The sequence below is a fragment of the Paroedura picta genome, chromosome 4 (genome assembly GCF_049243985.1).
Source record: "Paroedura picta isolate Pp20150507F chromosome 4, Ppicta_v3.0, whole genome shotgun sequence".
Classification (NCBI taxonomy): domain Eukaryota; kingdom Metazoa; phylum Chordata; class Lepidosauria; order Squamata; family Gekkonidae; genus Paroedura; species Paroedura picta.
The window spans coordinates 56,184,615-56,202,258 of NC_135372.1; the positions used below are offsets into that span (position 1 = coordinate 56,184,615).

Here is a 17,644-nt window from a genome sequence, read left to right on the forward strand (position 1 = left end):
TTGAACTGAATGTTGTCTTATACGTGTGTTCGTGTTAGGAACAAAAGAAGGAGGAATGAAATATCCAATACACTCTGATGCTTCATACAAACTCCTTGGGAATAGCACCATTTTCCTTTTGCCACACCCCCCTCATAATTCCTGGTTCACAAGTTGAATGTAAACTAAGCAAGACTTGTGAGTGATTTTCTCCATAAAGCGGGCCACCAATTGTGTCTGGTAACTAGAAACTAGATCCCTATATAGGCCCTGTCCTGTCCTACTTCTTCTGCATTCATTTAATTCTTTGATCCCAACCTCTTGATCCTCCTTCCCCCAAACAGTTACTAATGGGAAAGGAGAAAAGTGAAGTGAATAAAGCGGCAGGGGGGGAAAGAATATCTGCAGAAATAAAGTGACACCAGAAACTGGATTTATGCAGCCCTCATAAAAGTATGTGGCACTTTATTACACTTTTGTCCTGTTTTTCACCCCCAATTGGTTTCTCAAGCAGCTCACGGCTTTAAAAATCCAATACAAAACTGTACTTGAGATTTTCTACCAACAAATTGTTGAAAGTGAATCTCAGCTGAAGCAGGATCTGTTCTGGAACCTTGTCGACCTTTGTCTCTGTTCCTTGTGGGCTCCAGGAATGCAGCGGGAGAGAACAGAATCCTCTGCTGAATTTGGCCGGAATGGACAGGTGACAGATTCTACTGCTAAGGAGTTCAGTTGTGGTTTTAAGCCCTGTCACATTTGTTATCATACTATTCGCCCAAGATATTGAGACTTGGGATATTTTTCTTTCAGATGAGGCCACTGAACAAAGAAGTGATCTGAAAAGTGGTAAAGAATCTTTCCAGACAGAGATAAGTTTTCCACACGGCAGATGCTTTCAACATACACAATGGTCACTTTCTTTAGTCCTAGCAGCCGCAGAAGAAGAGCAGATATGCAGATTGGGACACAGGTTCCCGGACCATTGCACAGCACCTAAGCATATTGTACAGAAAAGAGAGATTTTAGTATATCTACACCCACACAGTCCCATAATGTACAAAGATAATCATCAAATAGGACAATAAAGAGAATGAAAGTAAGAAACATTAGGCTTTAAACAAAATTAATCATTGAAGGGGAGCGGTGTCCTTTCCCTTCTTGTTTTATTGGCTATCAGCATTTGAGTTCCTTGCAGCAGATACCAATTATTTGCTTATATCATTCTGTAAAGCACAATGTACTATGGATTCATGTATGTAGCTGATATACTCTCCATGATACCACTGGTCAGATTGTGATAACAGCCTCACTCCATGGTCACACCAGAGAACTTTCCCAACCCATCCAAAATGCTCCAGGTGCCAGGAATGTAACTTGGGATCGCCAACATGCAAATCATATGTTCTACCTCTGAGCTATGAACTCTGTATAATGCCCTTATATAATGTGTTTTAACACAGGCCCACAAACAATTTGGAGCACAGAGGAAAGCAGTGGATTCTTTTGGGTTTTTTTAAACTACAAAATATACCATACACATACTCCTACAACAGCCTTTCAACACCACATCACCATCGTTTTCTCTTGGCAGAGAAGAAACACATTTCCCTTGCTACTCAAAAGAGAGGGTGTATAAAGTTATATAAAGTTATAAAATACAAAGATGCGCCTTAAAGCTCAATTCCACACATACAGCCATCCCTCCGGAGCCAGCTTAGTGTAGTGGGACTGTTCTCCAGTGGACACCTGTCACTAGATGTGCATCTTTTCAGCTGAACCCCCCCCCCCGCCCACGAAAATGGTATTAAGAGCAAGGGACATGCTCCTTATCTGTCAAAAAGATTACAGGATGAGAATTAATAGAAGTAGGGAGCAGAGAGCAGAAAAAGATAAAAGGTACCCTGTATCTTTCCCCTATAAATATTCACAAGTAAGCAACCAATTTTTGTGTGTAGCTAGAACATACCTTCAGTTTCTGCTTTTTCCAGTTTACACTGTTTCAAATGCACAAATATTGCAGGAGCCCTCTAATGCATGTGGTTAATATGCACTGTGCATTCATATAGTCAAAAGATTTCCAAGTTCCCAGTAAGGTAAGGCAATATTAACACTGCACTAAACACACATGAGCTTTACCTCCTCAGCAAAGGAAAGCATCCAGAGCTACAGTTTGAGCAGAGATGGGTTGCTTGAAGAAAGGAAAATGAGAAGGTGGTGGTGTGGAAAAGCAGTTCTGTATGCATATACTCTGTAGGGACTTCTGATTGAGTGCCCTCTGACACCTGTCATTGCACTTGTATATGATCATAACTCCTCCCCACACGTGCTCCTATGGAGTATGTGCATACAGAATTTCTTGTCTGCAGTCTGTGTTGCCTCCCTGATTCATTTTGGCTTCAATGTACCATCATTCTGCAATGACACATACATAACACAGGATCAGAGGCTACTGCCTTACTGGACCTTCAGAAGATGGCTCTTACAGGCTCCTACTGGCGGCCTATATAATGCAACCTAGTACATAATTGTGGGGATACATTTTGTCTATTATAGAATCATAGAGTTGGAAGGGAACCCAGGGTCATCTAGTCCAACACCTGCAGAATGCAGGAAATTCACAACTGTCCTCAAAAATCCAATTCATTCTCAAAAACATTATAAAACTTTGATTTAACAGAACAGTTAAAGCACAACCCCTCCCCCAAAAAACACTGGCATAGCTGTTAGCATCTGTTTCTTCAGATTCTACATTGTCAGTTTGTCCCTTCCATCATTAATAATTAATTGCCAAAAGTAACCAAACGTTATTAACCCAACTCCACTATAGAACCCAACCTGCAGGAGGGCATGAAGTGTCAGATTTTAGAATGTCTGCATGGTGAAAATTAACGTGCAGCCTTGATTTACAATTCCCATGTTTTTGGGATCATGAGTAAGTCTTAATTCTTCTCTTAAACCAAAGATTATAATTTATTACAAGCTATCAACCCCTCCCCCCAATCAGGTGAGGTACAAAACCTTAAATAAGAACATATGCTTAAACATTAACCCAGCAAGCTACAGATCCTGATGAAATTTTCACACAAAAAACAAATAAAAGGATAAACTGCAGTGGGATATCCAAGATTTCTGCGGGGAGGAGAGGAATTGCAAATGTGGTTAGCATGAGTCATCCATGAATTTATTATAATTGTACTTCAGAGAACTATTTTCATAAGCCATGATGGGGATGAACAGCTAATAAGAAAAAGAAACTGCAGCAGCCTGCTTTGAAAAGACAAACATATTTGTATCCCCCTTGATTTAATTTACAACTGAAATAAGTGGGAACTGGGTCTTCCCATTTAAGGGAGAAAAATGTCTTAAGTCCTGTCACAGTAATTTAAGATCAGTCTCTCCCTTCCCCACAATTTCTTTTTTACTATAGTCCAAGAAGGAATTAGATTATGCATTTGTAGAACTCAAGGTGCCAGTTGATGCAATTCTCCAGACACCTTTATGGATGCAAGTGCCACTGAGAAACAGGGGACTTGCCACTGAGTAGACTCGCTTAGGATTGCTCCCTGTAACTCTGCCCCTATTATATTTTCACCTGGGTCTTAACTGTGATGCCAGTTACCAAAGTACAAGTCTCCTTATTGTTAAAGAACAGTTTGGATCATCCTCATTTCTGCTCTACTCTAGGGCAGTGGTCCCCAACCAGCGGGCTGCGGCACGGCGCCGGGCTGCGAAGGCCTCGGCGCCGGGCCGCGGCTCCTTCTTCCCTCCCCCCCGAAGCGAGAAGCTCGCCAGGCCGCGAGCAAATTGGCCGCCAAAGCGGCCGATTAGCTCGCAGCCCGGCAAGCTTCTCGCTTCGGGAGGGGAGGGAAGAGAAGCTTGCTGAGCCGCAAGCTAATCAGCCGTTTTAGCGGCCGATTTGCTCGTGGCCCGGAGGGGCCGGGAGGGGAAGCCGCGGCCGCCGGCATGGCGGCAGTGCAAACGTGCATGCGCGGACTGGGCACAAACGTGTGTGCGCGGCAGTCCGCGCATACGCGTTTGTGCTGGGGCTGCCACGCGTGCGCGGGCCCCCGGGCCGCCCACTACGCCGCAGCGGTCCGCAGCAAGCGGAAGCTTGTGGACCACTGCTCTAGGGCACCTCTAGTCATACCCGGTCCTCTGCAGCACTCCAGCTATCCTTTTCCTACCATTGCCAACCATTGCCAACCCGTCCCCAAGAGTGATGCTGGAAATGTATAATTTACTTGTGGAATTCACTGTTGCAGGGAGGAGTAATGGCTTCAAAAGGGGATTAGACAGACTCATGGAGGATAAGCCCATCAGTGGCTGTCAGCCATGATGACAAGGTAGAAACCTGCATGGTCAAAGGAAGCAAAACTCTGAATATCAGTACAGGGGCAGTAGCAACAGTGGAGTCTCTGGCTGCAGGACCCAGCTTGCAGGGCTTCCCAGAGCATCTGGTCTGTCACTGTGACCCTCTAGAACTGCCTTTCTCAACCAGGGTTTTGTGAAAACCTTGGGTTTCTAGACAGCCCTGAAAGGGTTTCCTGAATGGGTGGGAATTAATTTTGTATATATCTTTTTATAAAAATGTAAAACTTTAATCAGGTGATATGGCCATGTATGCTCATAGTGACTGGCCCTCCCCTCCCAAAATGGCAATTGATGTGGTTAGGTGTGCATACTTCTGGCAAGCCAGGTTTGATTCTGCACTCCCCCACATGCAACCAGCTGGGGGATCTTGGGCTCGTTAAAGCTGTTCTGACTGAGCAGTGATATCAGGGCTCTCTCAGCCTCACCCACCTCACAGGGTGTCTGTTGTGGGGAGAGGAAAGGGAAGGCGACTGTAAGCCGCTTTGAGCCTCCTTTGGGTAGAGAAAAGTGGCATATAAGAACCAAATTCTTCTTCTTCTTCTTCTGGAAGGGGTGGGAAGGGAAGGGGCCTCGGGTGGGCGTCTACTCAGCTATGCTTCCCAATGATAATCTGCATGATTGCACCACTTTTGGGGTTTCTCAAAGCCTGAAGACTGTTTCAGGAGTTCCTCAATGGCAAAAACGTTGAGAAAGGCTGCTCTAGAACAATTAGCTGGTGTAGTAGTTAAGAATAGAAGCATCTAATCTGGTGACCTGGGCTTGATTCCCTGCTCCTCGACAAGCAGCCAGCTGGGTGACCTTGGACTTGTCACAGTCCTGATAGTGCTGTTTTCACAGAGCAGTCCTGTCAGAGCTCTCTCAGCCCCACCTACCTCACAGGGTGCCTGTTGTGGGGAGAGAAAGGGAAGGTGATTTGAGACTCCGGGTAGCTAAAGACTCAGGGTATTAGAAAGACGCTTCTTGTTCTGGTTGCTGACTAGAAATCTGCTCTTGTAGCAGAGCTTTGTTGTACCCAAAAGTATCTTATCCTGGTGGCACCATGGCTTCCCCTACACTTTGTCCATATTCTTTTGTTTCTCTATGCTATTGCAGGGGTTCCACCCATCTTCTACGTTCATAGAAGAAAACTGCACATTAAAATAATAAAAGGGCTGCCGCCATGTGATACCTCCAGTGTGTAAAATGCCACCAAGTCACAGCTGACTTGCAGGGCAAGTGATTAAGCCAGTGCTTTCCTCCTTGGTGGGCTCCCCTCCAAGTACCGGCCCTACTTAGTTTCCAAGATCAGGTGAGACTGGGCTACACCATGCCACCATCACTTTCTGTGATGCCTTAAAAACTGTATTCCAGCATAAGCTTTCATTGACTACAGCCCTCTTTGGACTCTACACCAGGCTGACATTTATGAAAAAATACTGAGCCATGAATCATGCTCAGTGAAATCCACGCCATGAAATGTTATTGCCAAATAACCCTTCTTGTAATGTTTTGTTCAAGTTACATGGTGTCCTGATAAGGTGTGTTTCATTAGCTGCTGCCAGCAGAGGCATTGAAGCATACTTTATAATAGCCTTGGGATAAAGGTTATGTTGAACTAGACATTAGGGAGGTGGTCTCATCATGTATTCTATATATAATATAGAATATATAGTTCCATTAACACCCCTGCCCCGGATTGACTCCATACAATTGCATAGAACACCATGACCTTCTCAGAAAAGTGAAGGAAAAACAGATCTGGGTGATGCACATTCATTTGAGCCAGCCAGACTGGACAGAGATGGCAGAAGCCATTTTTTTTTCTAGGCTCGGCCCATCCTGAACTTTGACACTTTGCAGATGAAAGCTCTTTCAGTCTATTGAATGTGGCAATGTATTCAAATGACATTTAGTAGTTCCAGTGCAGAAACCAGAATTCCCAGCCTTACAAGGACTAAATGTCAGCCAAATTAGCTGGGGGGGGGCTTTCATAAAGCAGAGGACCAGTTTTAGGACATTTCCTGAGACAACTAAACTCTTTTGTATATTTTAATTGCACATTGGGGATCTCTACAAGTTCCAAACCCAGGAGAAACAGAAAGGATAAAATGTCCCCACGTTTCAATGCAAATGCTTATTTTAAGCTTGCTACCATTTTACTGAAGAAGGCTTTCAAAACTTTATCAAAGCTCCCAATTACCCCAGACACCAGATTTTGTGAGCCTGTAAGACACTCTGTTTCCATGTTGCCTGCCAAAGAGTAGCCTGGAATTCAGCAGTGTCTCACAAAGGTACCTAACAGACAGCTCAGCATAGCACAGCACAGCAGCTACAGGGTGTTGACAACAGCTGTTTCAGATCCCTGCTTTGTCATTTTTGACCATTTGAGTACAAGTGGATGGTTATACTTTATTTTTCAAAATTTCTATGCCACCCTTCCCTAGGGGCTCAGGGTGGCTCACAACATGTCATGTACATTTTGGTTAAAACATTTAACTTAATTATTAAAACCAGTTTACCTTAAAACCAGAAGGTCCCCACCTTCGATCTTATGGGAAGGAAAGGGTGTGCTCAGATGACATTAACTATATGACATTGGGATGTTATTATCTATACATATATGTATGCACTAGAAATAAAGCCCGCTGTCCTCTGAATACAGCGGGAGCTAGCTGGTGTAGGCCGGGGGTGCAGGCGGTTGTTGGGGTGGGCATGGGCGGCCCCGTGGGGACCTTGTGGCCACTTGAGAGGCCATAGGAAGGGAGTGGAGAGGGTGGCTGGCCGTCACTGCCATGCGTGGGTCGGGCTGTGCGGCCGGTGAGGGCAGGCGGAAGAAGGCCAGGGCAGCGAGGCGTGGCAGCAGCGGCACCCCGGCTCTGTGGCGTTCACGGGTGCAGCCCCGACCTGTGGGCAGGGGCGCGGCCAAGCTAGAGGGTCAGGCCACACTGTGGCGGGACGGCTGGCGGGCGCCCCAGCTCTGTGGTGTTCACGGCCACGGCCACGGCCACGGCCCCGACCTGTGGGCAGCGGTGCGGCCAAGGCTCGGGGACGATGTGGACGGCAGCAGGATGGCGCAGGGAAGTTCGTCAGCGCGTGGGCAGCCAGCCCTGGTGGCGTGGTGGTGGCGGCAAGGCGACGGAACGGGCAGGGAAGCGGCCAAAGCAGCAAGCAACAAGTGCTGGTGGGGAGAAGGCTTTGGGGGGGGCGGCGAAGGGACGTGCGGGGTCAGGGTGGGAAGGGCGCATCGGGCGGAGCGCGGAGAGGCGTTTGGGGAGCCACAGCCAGGGCAGAGGTGAGTTCCAACGGCGGGGAAGGGGTGTCACTGGGCAGAGGGAAAGCAGGTTTCCCTCAGCCCAGCGGTGTGGGGCGACCCTCCTCCCCAGCAGCCATCCCGGTGTTTGGGTGAAGGCCGCGGCTGACTCACTGTCTGGTGGCCGCAGAGGCTACAAAAGCGGCCTCGGTGGAGTGGAGAGTTGGCGGCACGGTGTTCGGGAGACGGGCCAAGTAGCCAATGCCATTGGCCACTTGGCCCTGGAGTGCCACTCGGAGGAGCGAATCAGGAGCTGCTTCGCGGCTCCTGATTTGCTCCTCCGAGTTTTTATCCCGGACAGCACCCACCCACTCTCCTCCCACTTACCCCTAACCCTTTTATTTAATACCGCAGAGTGGTTTAAAGATAAGGAACCCAGGTGGTGGTTGTGTTCTATAGGCCTCCACCATAGGCCTGGTGGAACAGCTCTGATTTGCAGGCTGCTACACGGAACTGTTTTAAGTCCCACAGGGTCCTGATTTCACAGAGAGGGCCCTCGTTCTGGTTGAAGCCCATTTAACTTCCCTGGGGCAGGGGATCTTGAGCATATTTTGTGTGCTCGAACATGTGGCCCCACAGGAACAAAGGTTCCAGACCATTTAGGGACTTAAAGTATCTTGTACCTGATTTGGTCCTCAGTTAACTATGGGCGGACTAGCATTGTAGTCAGTTATGAGGAAGCACACAGGGCAATGGCATAGTAAGCAGGTGGATGGATTCCAGTTAAAATTCCCCTGCAAAATTAAGGTGTCACTATTTGCTTTAAATTTCAATACCATGGGTCAAGGCAGCATGAACTGTATTGTTGTTGGGTACTTTCTTAAAAACAAACAACCTCAGTACATCATGAAATATAATTATTAAGCATTTTCATATAAAAGCAAAAGTGTCTCAGGTTCAAGACACTTACAAAGAAAAGAAAATTCCACAACTTATGGCTAACATTGAGAACACTTTTTAATGTGCCTCTGATATTTTGATTGGCACATGGCTGCCAGTTTTAGGAAAGTGCACTCAAGGGTCACAGGCGATACTGGCAAATGCATTAAATTATTTAGGGCATTTTAAATGGACAAAAAAAACACCCCAACTCTCCATTTTTGTCTTTTGTTTGTATGGAGCTTCTGTTTCAGTCAGATGGCAGAACAGTCAACAAGAAGGTGACAAGCCAAGCTACTGCTATACGCACCTGCTTGGCTCTAAGGTTGGGCTTGAAGAGAAAGATACTCCTCCTTCCCAACCTACCTATGCTACAAGAAGCGTTCTTGTGCTATGGAAGCTCTCCTGACTGACTGTGAGAGAGCTTCTATCTTCCCCATCTAGATCAGCTGCTTCCACTGCCTGGAGCTGGGGTGTGCTGTAGGCGAGCAGCACACACTGTAATGATGACAATCAAGTGGAAACAACCAAGATAAGAAGCTTCACCCATTCTCTACTCTATTGGCTAAGAGCAGGTTTCTGTAAGAAGGAAAGGAGAAGAGTTGCAAGCTTATGCAACAGAAGAACAAGTTTTTCTTGCTAGATGATGCAAAGATGCTCCAACCCAACAAAAAGACAATTTTTTTTTAATTTTAAGAATGTAGGAGGGCAAATGAGTGAAGACAAACCATGATGTGGTTACCTCAGTTCTGACTACACCATATTAGAATAATAGAATCATAGAGTAGGGTCCTCCAGGGTCATCTAGTCCAAACCCCTGCAGAATGCAGGACACTCACAACTACCTGCCACCCACAGTGACCTTAATTCCATGTCCAAATGATGCCCCCCCAAGCCTCTCCCCCCCTCCAAATGGAAGGAAATGAAGGTTTAAATGGCTCAAATACAAAAGCAAGATGCAACACTATGTTGGGCAAAATCCAGATTCATTTATATTAGGCGCTATAACATGCCACATAATATATTAAGTAGAGATGTAAAACATGCACGAAACTGCAGATTACATGATTTCAAATGGACAAAAGTTTTAAATGGCTGCCGATCATTTAAACCTCACAACTTGATTGGTTCGCTGGTCAGCTGTGAGGTTTTACTGCCATTTAAAACCTCTGTTTTACTTCTCCCCTTTCCAAAGGCAATGAAGGAAAAGCAGCCATTTAAATTGGCCTCACAACAGACAGGCAAACACACTTGCAGTGACGCTGAAATGGGTACAAGCAGGAGGGAGTGAAATGGATCCATAAAATGACTGGCAGCCACTTTGGCACTGTTTTGCTTCCCCTGCCTCCGCTTCTAAGCTGATTTGTTTCAAGGTTGGGAACATCCTGAACACTGAGGTGAACCGGAATCTTCCAGTTTGTGCCCATCTGTAGAAAATGATATTTGAGAAACACAGGGCCAAAGCACTGTGTGTGCGCGTGTGTGTTGGGGGGTGCATGTGCCACTACTTCTCTCCCCTCCTGCCTTCCTCTCCTTCCATGTGCTGCATCCAGCCTGGGGCTCCTGTAAGAAGGTAGCACTGGTGAGTGACTGGAACTGACCCAACATTTTGTGCCAGCTGCAATGCACTGGCCTTCTTCTGTAGCCTCAACAGTATCCCCACTGCCTTTCTCGGTGGCCATGCCAGGCCTGCTGCAAAGATTAGGGGTGAAGCTGCTGAAGCTACAGACACTGGCTGGGGTGCTGCAGTCCCCCCTGGCAACCACAGGATCTCAGCTGGACCTGGGAGTCTTGTCCTGAGATTAGGGGCGGAGGTTATTTGTTTATTACTTGACTTTTACCCCCGAAAAGGCTCAGGGTGGCTTGCAAATTAATTAAATACAAGTTGAGAGCATGTTGGGCCCTGTCTGGCTGGAGGTGGGGCTGTAGAGCCCATGGGCCTGTTGTATACTCCCTTGGAGGCTGAAAAGGGAGGAACCAAAATGCTGCAAGCCATCGCTTGAGTGCCACTGCCATACATACTTCAACAAAATTCCTCATATCCTTAAAAATCATAAGTGGGTGAATAGCTGCTAATGGTAATAACTTTAAAAATAAACTTTTCTCCCCTTCATTCCCTAAAAAAAGAAGAGTTAGTTTTAATACCTCACTTTTTTCTGCCCTCAAAACAAGTTACAATTTCCTTGCCTCCCTCTCCCTACAACCGGCACCTTGTGAGGTTGGTGGGGCTGAGAGTGGCCCATGGTCACCTCGTAGGCTTCATGTGGAGGAGCGCTACAACTTAATCCAAACCATACTTATTAGAAGTTTTATCCCCTAGAGCTAAAAAACGTTTACTTCCAAACAACAGAATAAACCCAGCTGAACACAGTGGGGTGTATTTCAGAATAAGCACAAACAGGGATTGTGGTTATGTTCAGAAATGCAAGCCCTTTGACTTGCAAATAAACTCTACCCAAAGATTACTTCAAATTAAAGCGTTTGGTATAAGGCTGCCAGGTACAGATCAGATGGACTTCTCTGCCTCTCGTAAATTTAGTTCTGTTTGCCAAAGTAACTACAATCATCCCCTAACACATATAGGACCAAGGAATCAACTGCATTCCCCCAAGAGTTTTCGGTCTGTTTCCTCAGAAGAGAAATAGCTGCAGAGATTTCAAAGGACAAATGACCAGCTTTCTAGATTCCAAATGAGCCTCAGGGCATACAGGAAAAAGTAACCAAGAGAAAGATAAGCCCAATGGAATCAACCATGCAAAGTGCATCAGGCAATTACAGGGGTTTCAATTTGGAACAAAAGAGAATACAAACATAGCCACTGCAGCCTTGCAATTTATATAACAAAAAGTCAAAGGCTCCGGGCAAGAAAGTGAAAGTGCTGGCTCAGTCATTCATATTGAGATACTGAACATTTGTGTGCTGGATTCCACAAGAGTATTTGTGTGAGTCCATTAAAGGGCCAGGCGTCCACTGCAGATGACTTGAAAAGGACGGGCTCTGGATCACCCGTTGGCAGCCCAGGGGTAATTGATATGTGTCCTGGGCCAGCGGTAATTTGCAGATCTGGACTGGAATCGGTTTGAAGATTTTAGTCTTGGCTTCCCTAGTTTGCCGGAGCCATCCACAGGTGGGTGAGGGATGGCAGATTAATGGAAACATTGTGCAAGCAGCATGTCCAGAGTAAACACTGGGCCTCCACAGCGTGCTCCGTTCCCATTGACATACTGGCACAGTTCAAACATTCTATTTTTAAAGAGTGGCTGCCGCCAGTATTTGCACTCGCGTGGTACGGCCAGGCCACCATACCCCAGGACTTTAATGTTGGAAGTGGAATTTTTTGTTTTGTTTTTAAAACATAGATTGCCTTGGAGAAATGCTAACGAGTTTCGGAAAATATTAGTCAGAACTAAGCAGTTATGATCCACTAAGTGGTTTGCTGGGAAAAGAAGATGTTATACTTTAAAAGAAATGTACTGGTTTGCCTGAATGTTCTCAAAGGTCTACATGAATGTATGAAGTCGGTTTAGGTGAACTGGTCCTTCTGTCTACTCTGAAAAGAGGCAACACTTCAGGGGTTCAGGCCAAGGTATTTCCCAGCCCTCCTACCCCCGAATCCTTTAAACTGAAGATTGTACCTGTGTCGTTTATGTGCTTATCACTGTGCTACAGCCCTTCAAAAACACTGGTCAAAGTAAAAACAAAAGAGTTAGGCCAAGGAAGTTTAGGAGTTCAAGAAATCGAATTCCTGAGCAATTTCTGCAAACGTAAGCTTAACTCCTTCGGTTCCATAGGAGCTACCCAGACTTTGGCACAAAATTATAAATGTCAGTTGAAATGGGCTAAGTAGTCATGGATATCCCATCAGTTCTCAATGGATAGCTTTGCTTGTTTTTACTACTGCTCATGAAAAGTGCCCTAAAGTTATGCCAACGGGAACTTTCTGTGATTGCTTATATATAAATAAAAAAAGGAGCCACACATGCCACGGCAAATGTGGGAAGGGGGTTGCGAACAGCAGCCAATGTAAAATACTCTCAACTCACTTCTTTAGTGGAAATACTTATGAATAAACAAAATTCCAGATTACATAAATACAGATATTGAGTTTTGGCCAAGAAACATTGTTCTGGCACCAGAAAGGCTACACTTGGAATACGATGTTTATCCATTCATGTCATCAGCAGCAAGAGAGCTAAGAAATAGGGCATGCCTAGTAAAAGAAGGCCAGAAGGATCCAGGCATTCCAGCGGCTTAAACGTTTAAAGGACTTGCTGCATACTGTTTTGAAGGGAACAGGGTTTTACGTGGACAGCTGCAGAACCATGCAGTCCTCAGGAGCCGGAAGGTTGGCACAATCCCTGGGTGCCTTGCACAGGACAGCAAGCTTGACAGTAGAAAAAAATTGGAAGCAATTGGCAGCACAATCTCAGGCACATTCACTCAGGAGGAAGTTCCACTGAAATTAACAGGAAAATACTCCCTAGTAATCATGCACAGGGTTGTAGTCTTAAACGTATTTGCTAGTTTATATATTCCCAGGAAAATACGTATGCAGATACAACCAACTATAAACAGATCTTCATTAAATTATTGCTTGTGTGAAAGCCAATGCTTCTTTATCATCCAGAGGAAACGGAAAAAGCAAAGGCCTTAATTTGCACAGGCAGGGAGTGTGATTGTTGTTCCCTGGCCACACTTTTTCCATGCCAGTTGTGCTGCTGCTGTTCCTAGGTTAGCTGTTTTCTAACGTGGCAGGGCTGTCACGATGCTCAGGCCCTTCTGTAGCTTACTTCACAAGTATCCAAGCATCTGCGTGTCCTCCAGAGCCCCATAATAGCTACACTCAACAGAAGCAGGTCTAGAGCCTCATGCAGGGTTAGGCAAGAAGATTTTTGGATCTGGTGAGGTATAGACGGGCCTAGGCTTCACGTAACTGGCTGCCACATTGCAGTATGTCTGGCAGAAGCCACGGCAGGGAAAGAAAGCGTCCCTCGGAGCCTTATAGGAGCACGTGCTCTGCCTAACGCCCCATGTACACACAAGAGATAAGACTGCCTCCTCGGCCACATAGAGGCTGCCTAAACTGCACTCTGTGATCAATTCCACAGCCTGACGTCTCAGATATTTCCAAAGCAAACATCTAAAAAAAAAGAAAAGTACAATCACTTTTAAGGACATTCAGATCTCTCTTTATGCTATCGGATACGATTACTTAGGTAATTATCAGCCATGCTGTGTTGTTTCTGGATTCTCGAGATCGTATCATAGCTTTCCCTCCCCCGGCCCACAGAGGTCACTGTATAAAACCAGTTAAAACTGCACATTCCTGTGCCATTAGAAGGTAATGACCTGAAACCATACACAGAAACTAACAAACTGCAGTAAGCAACAAGGCAAATTCATTCCTGATGTTAGGCTTGGAGGGGGAAAAATCATTTCAGAAGAGATTATTCACTTTAAAAAAATCAGTGCCTGGCTCCTTTCCGTAAGTATTAGCAGTATAAAAAGAAGCTCTGGCTTGAGATCATTCCTTCTTGCAAGTGGGGCGCATTCATTCTGGCACAAGTCAATGATAAAAGTCAGCCGTCTCCAACATACATTGCATTTATTGGTCACGCTTCACCTCACGATAAAGAGGGAGAAGAGTTGGTCTTTAGACCCTGCTTTTTTTTTTTTTTTTGCCTTAAGGCAGAGGTAGTCAACCTGTGGTCCTCCAGATGTCCATGGACTACAATTCCCATGAGCCCCTGCCAGCAAATGCTGGCAGGGGCTCATGGGAATTGTAGTTCATGGACATCTGGAGGACCACAGGTTGACTACCCCTACCTTAAGGAACCTTGAAATGGCTTACTATTGCCTACCCTTCCTCTCCCTACAACAGGCACCTGGTGAGGTAGGTGAGGCTGAGAGACCTGGGGCTGGCCCAAGGTCACCCAGCTGGCTGCATGCGGAGGGGTGGGGAATCCAACCCAACCCAGGGAGCCACTTGCAGCCTCTTAAGCCTGCCCTCCTGGGAGATGGCAGCATTCTGGGAGCCACCTGCAGATGGCAAAAGTGGAATTGCTGGTGGTTTGCTTTAAAAACAGACACCTCTGGACTGGGCTTTGGCAGAGGGGCTGCACATTTAATAATGACTGGCAGTTTCCTTCACTATGTGTTCCAATTAGATTTTAAAAATTTGGTCCCTATACAATTCTTCAGCATCTCTATAGCTAGATATACTGGTGTAGGATGCATGACACAATAGAGGGTTACAAAAAAAAATATGCACGGGAGTACTTTTTCTCCCGTTCTCATAATGCAAGAACTCATGGGCACGCAATGAAATTAATGAGCAGTCATTTTAGAATAGACAAAAGGACATACTTCTTCAATCTGAAGAGTAATTAACATGTGGAATTGACTGCCGCAGGAAGCGATGGCAGCTACAAGCACAGACAGCTTTAGGAGGGGATTGGATAAACATATGAAGCAGTGGTCTATCAGTGGCTATTAGCTGCACGGTATAAATGGAAAACTCTTGCCTGGGGCAGTGATGCCTCTGCATTCTTGGTGCTGGGGAGGGCAACAGCGGAAGGGCTTCTGGTGGCCCTCCTGATGACACCTGGATTTTGGTCACTGTGGAGCAAACAGTGTTGGACTGGATGGGCCATTGGCCTGATCCAGCCTGGTGTTTCCTATGTTCTCTGCTGAATAGACTGAACATTCTAGCAAGCTAATTTGAAAGGGGAAAACATCAGGTATGATTCAGCCCAAGCTAAGCATGTTTAGCGTTTATTGATTATTGGTTAATAGCGCAATCCAATATACATTGGTCTAGGAACTGGGGACCCAAATTCAAATCCACATTCTACCATGGAAGCTTACTGGGAGTAACCTTGTGTCAGTCTTTCTCATCCTAACATACCTCATAGGGAAGTTGCCAAGATAAAGGAGAACAGTGTTGTAACAATGGGAGAAAAGCAGGATATAAATATATCTAAATAAATGGCAGTAATTCATGCTTCTTCTAAAGTCACAGCATAGTGCTAGTTCAGCCATGGCTGCCTTCAGCAAGGTCATTATTCTTGAAATTATATGCATAGTACAAGATATTGAGAGAGATTGTTTTACAATGGGCATTGGAAACTACATGGTCTGCCGGCTAGGGTGGAGTCTTGTAATGGGTAGTGCTGACAAGTCACAACCAACAAGGCAAGAGATGAACAGCCTCTATAGCAACCCTGTCTTCCTTGGTGGTCTCCCATCCAACTAACCAGGCTGACCTTGCTCAGCTTCAGAGGTCTACAACGAAAAAAAGGACGGTTCAAAATTAATGCAACAGAAAAACAGAACCTATCCTAGGCTAAACAATTTTCCAATAAATATCAATAGACATTTCTTATCTCTTCCTAGGCTAAACAATTTTCCAATAAATATCAATAGATGTTTCTTATCTCTTCCAAAAGAAGAAGAGATAAGAAACGTCTATTGATATTTATTGGAAAATTGTTTAGCCTAGGATAGGTTCTGTTTTCTGCAGCTTCAGAGGTCTGACAAGATTGGGCCAGCCTGGGCTGTTCAGGTTTAGCATACCCTAATTCAGGGGTAGTCAAACTGCGGCCCACCAAATGTTCATGGACTACAATTCCCATGAGCCCCTGCCAGCTGACAAGGGCTCATGGGAATTGTAGTCCATGGACATTTGGAGGGCCGCAGTTAGACTACCCCTGCTCTAATTGTTCATTGCAAAGGGCCAGTCATATTAGTCTGCTGTAACAAAACCTTTTTACAAATCCATTGGCACCTTAATGATTTAACAACATTTCTATAAGCTTTGGGGAGTCACTGTTCACTTCCTCAGGTATATGAAGCAGGGATCTTGAAAGAATCCAAATACAATCCAGGCTTTTTAAAAAGATCATTCTCCCTAAAGAAAAAGAAACCTAACGATGTAAAAGAACAATAACTTCTTATCCATCCTCGCAAGCTACTGAAGTGCTGTGAACTTAAGACATTTGGAGAGTTGGAGAGAGAATGGAAAATCTTAGCTAAGTGAAATAAAGATCGTCTTTCATATAGTTCCACTGAGTGAGCGTTTCTATAACAAACGTAGCTGTTTGTTATACTGAGTTTAACAAGCTCTTGAATCTGGCGTCTTATAGGGCTTACTCATCTCCAAGGTTTAAAGGGATGTGGGGGAAGAGGGTGGGTTCAACCCTTCCATTTTAGGGTGCCTAATCTGGCACCCTTATGTGTGAAGCTCTTGGCTTCATCCCTGAACACTGCTTTGCATGCTGTTTTATGTGAGATGGCGACCTTTGGCCTATCCAGCTGTAAACAAGTAAGAGATCCTGCTACATTCCTCTTTTCCATGTAAGAGGCTGGAAAATGTCTTTGGATTGGTACAATCAAGCAGAAAAGCTTTCCTTGGGTTTTATCACTTAAAGCAGCAGCGGTGTTTTTAAAACCGTTTTTAAAAGCTTCTCCGCAAAGAACAAAAATTAGCACTTCCTTGCATAAAGAAAAGAAAAAAAAACACAGCACAAGGAAAAGGCTACAAGGGATCTTTCCATCTGATTTCCTGTCATGCTGTTGCAAGAACCTGAAAGGAAAAGTCTGTGTTGCTGGAACAGTAGCTTATAGTCATGGTGTTTCCTCTTATTGCTTCAGTCTCTGGAGTCTGGCAGAGGCCATGGCTCAGGGGCAAACCTTCGTCTTTGCATGTAGAAGTTCCTAGCTTCAACCCATGTAGAAGTTCCTAGCTTCAACCCCCGGCACCTTCATCTTAAAAGATGCAGATTGTGGGCCATGTGAAAGACCTCTCTCTGAGATTCTGGAGAGCCACTCACTGCCAGTCAGAGTAGACATTACTGACCATGACAGACCAGTGGTTTAACTCATTATAAGGCAGCCTCCGGTATGTGTTCCTTTGTGAGCAGCTACAGGTTCATGATAGGGTCTCTCACCATTTTCCAAATGACAAAGGGGAGGGGTTTTCGGGGGGGGAAAATTTGCTCAGACTATGGCATTCTGGAGGAGAGGGGATAATCCTGTTGCCATACTCTGTTTTCCCAATTTAAATAAAACTCCCCAAAGTGACTGTGTTCCCAGGGGACAATCAGAGTATTTCCACATCAGTCCAAT

At 45.4% G+C, this 17,644-nt stretch overlaps 1 protein-coding gene across 1 annotated transcript in view; it reads right to left on the reverse strand.

Annotated features, from left to right (window-relative positions):
• Positions 1-412: 412 nt before the first annotated feature.
• Positions 413-17,644, reverse strand: part of ALG14 (ALG14 UDP-N-acetylglucosaminyltransferase subunit) — a 34,703-nt gene continuing 17,471 nt past the window's right edge. The window contains exon 4 of the mRNA XM_077332977.1: positions 413-972. Coding sequence (XP_077189092.1) covers positions 742-972 — 231 coding nt within the window. The 3' untranslated portion in view covers positions 413-741. The remainder of the gene's footprint in view (positions 973-17,644) is intronic.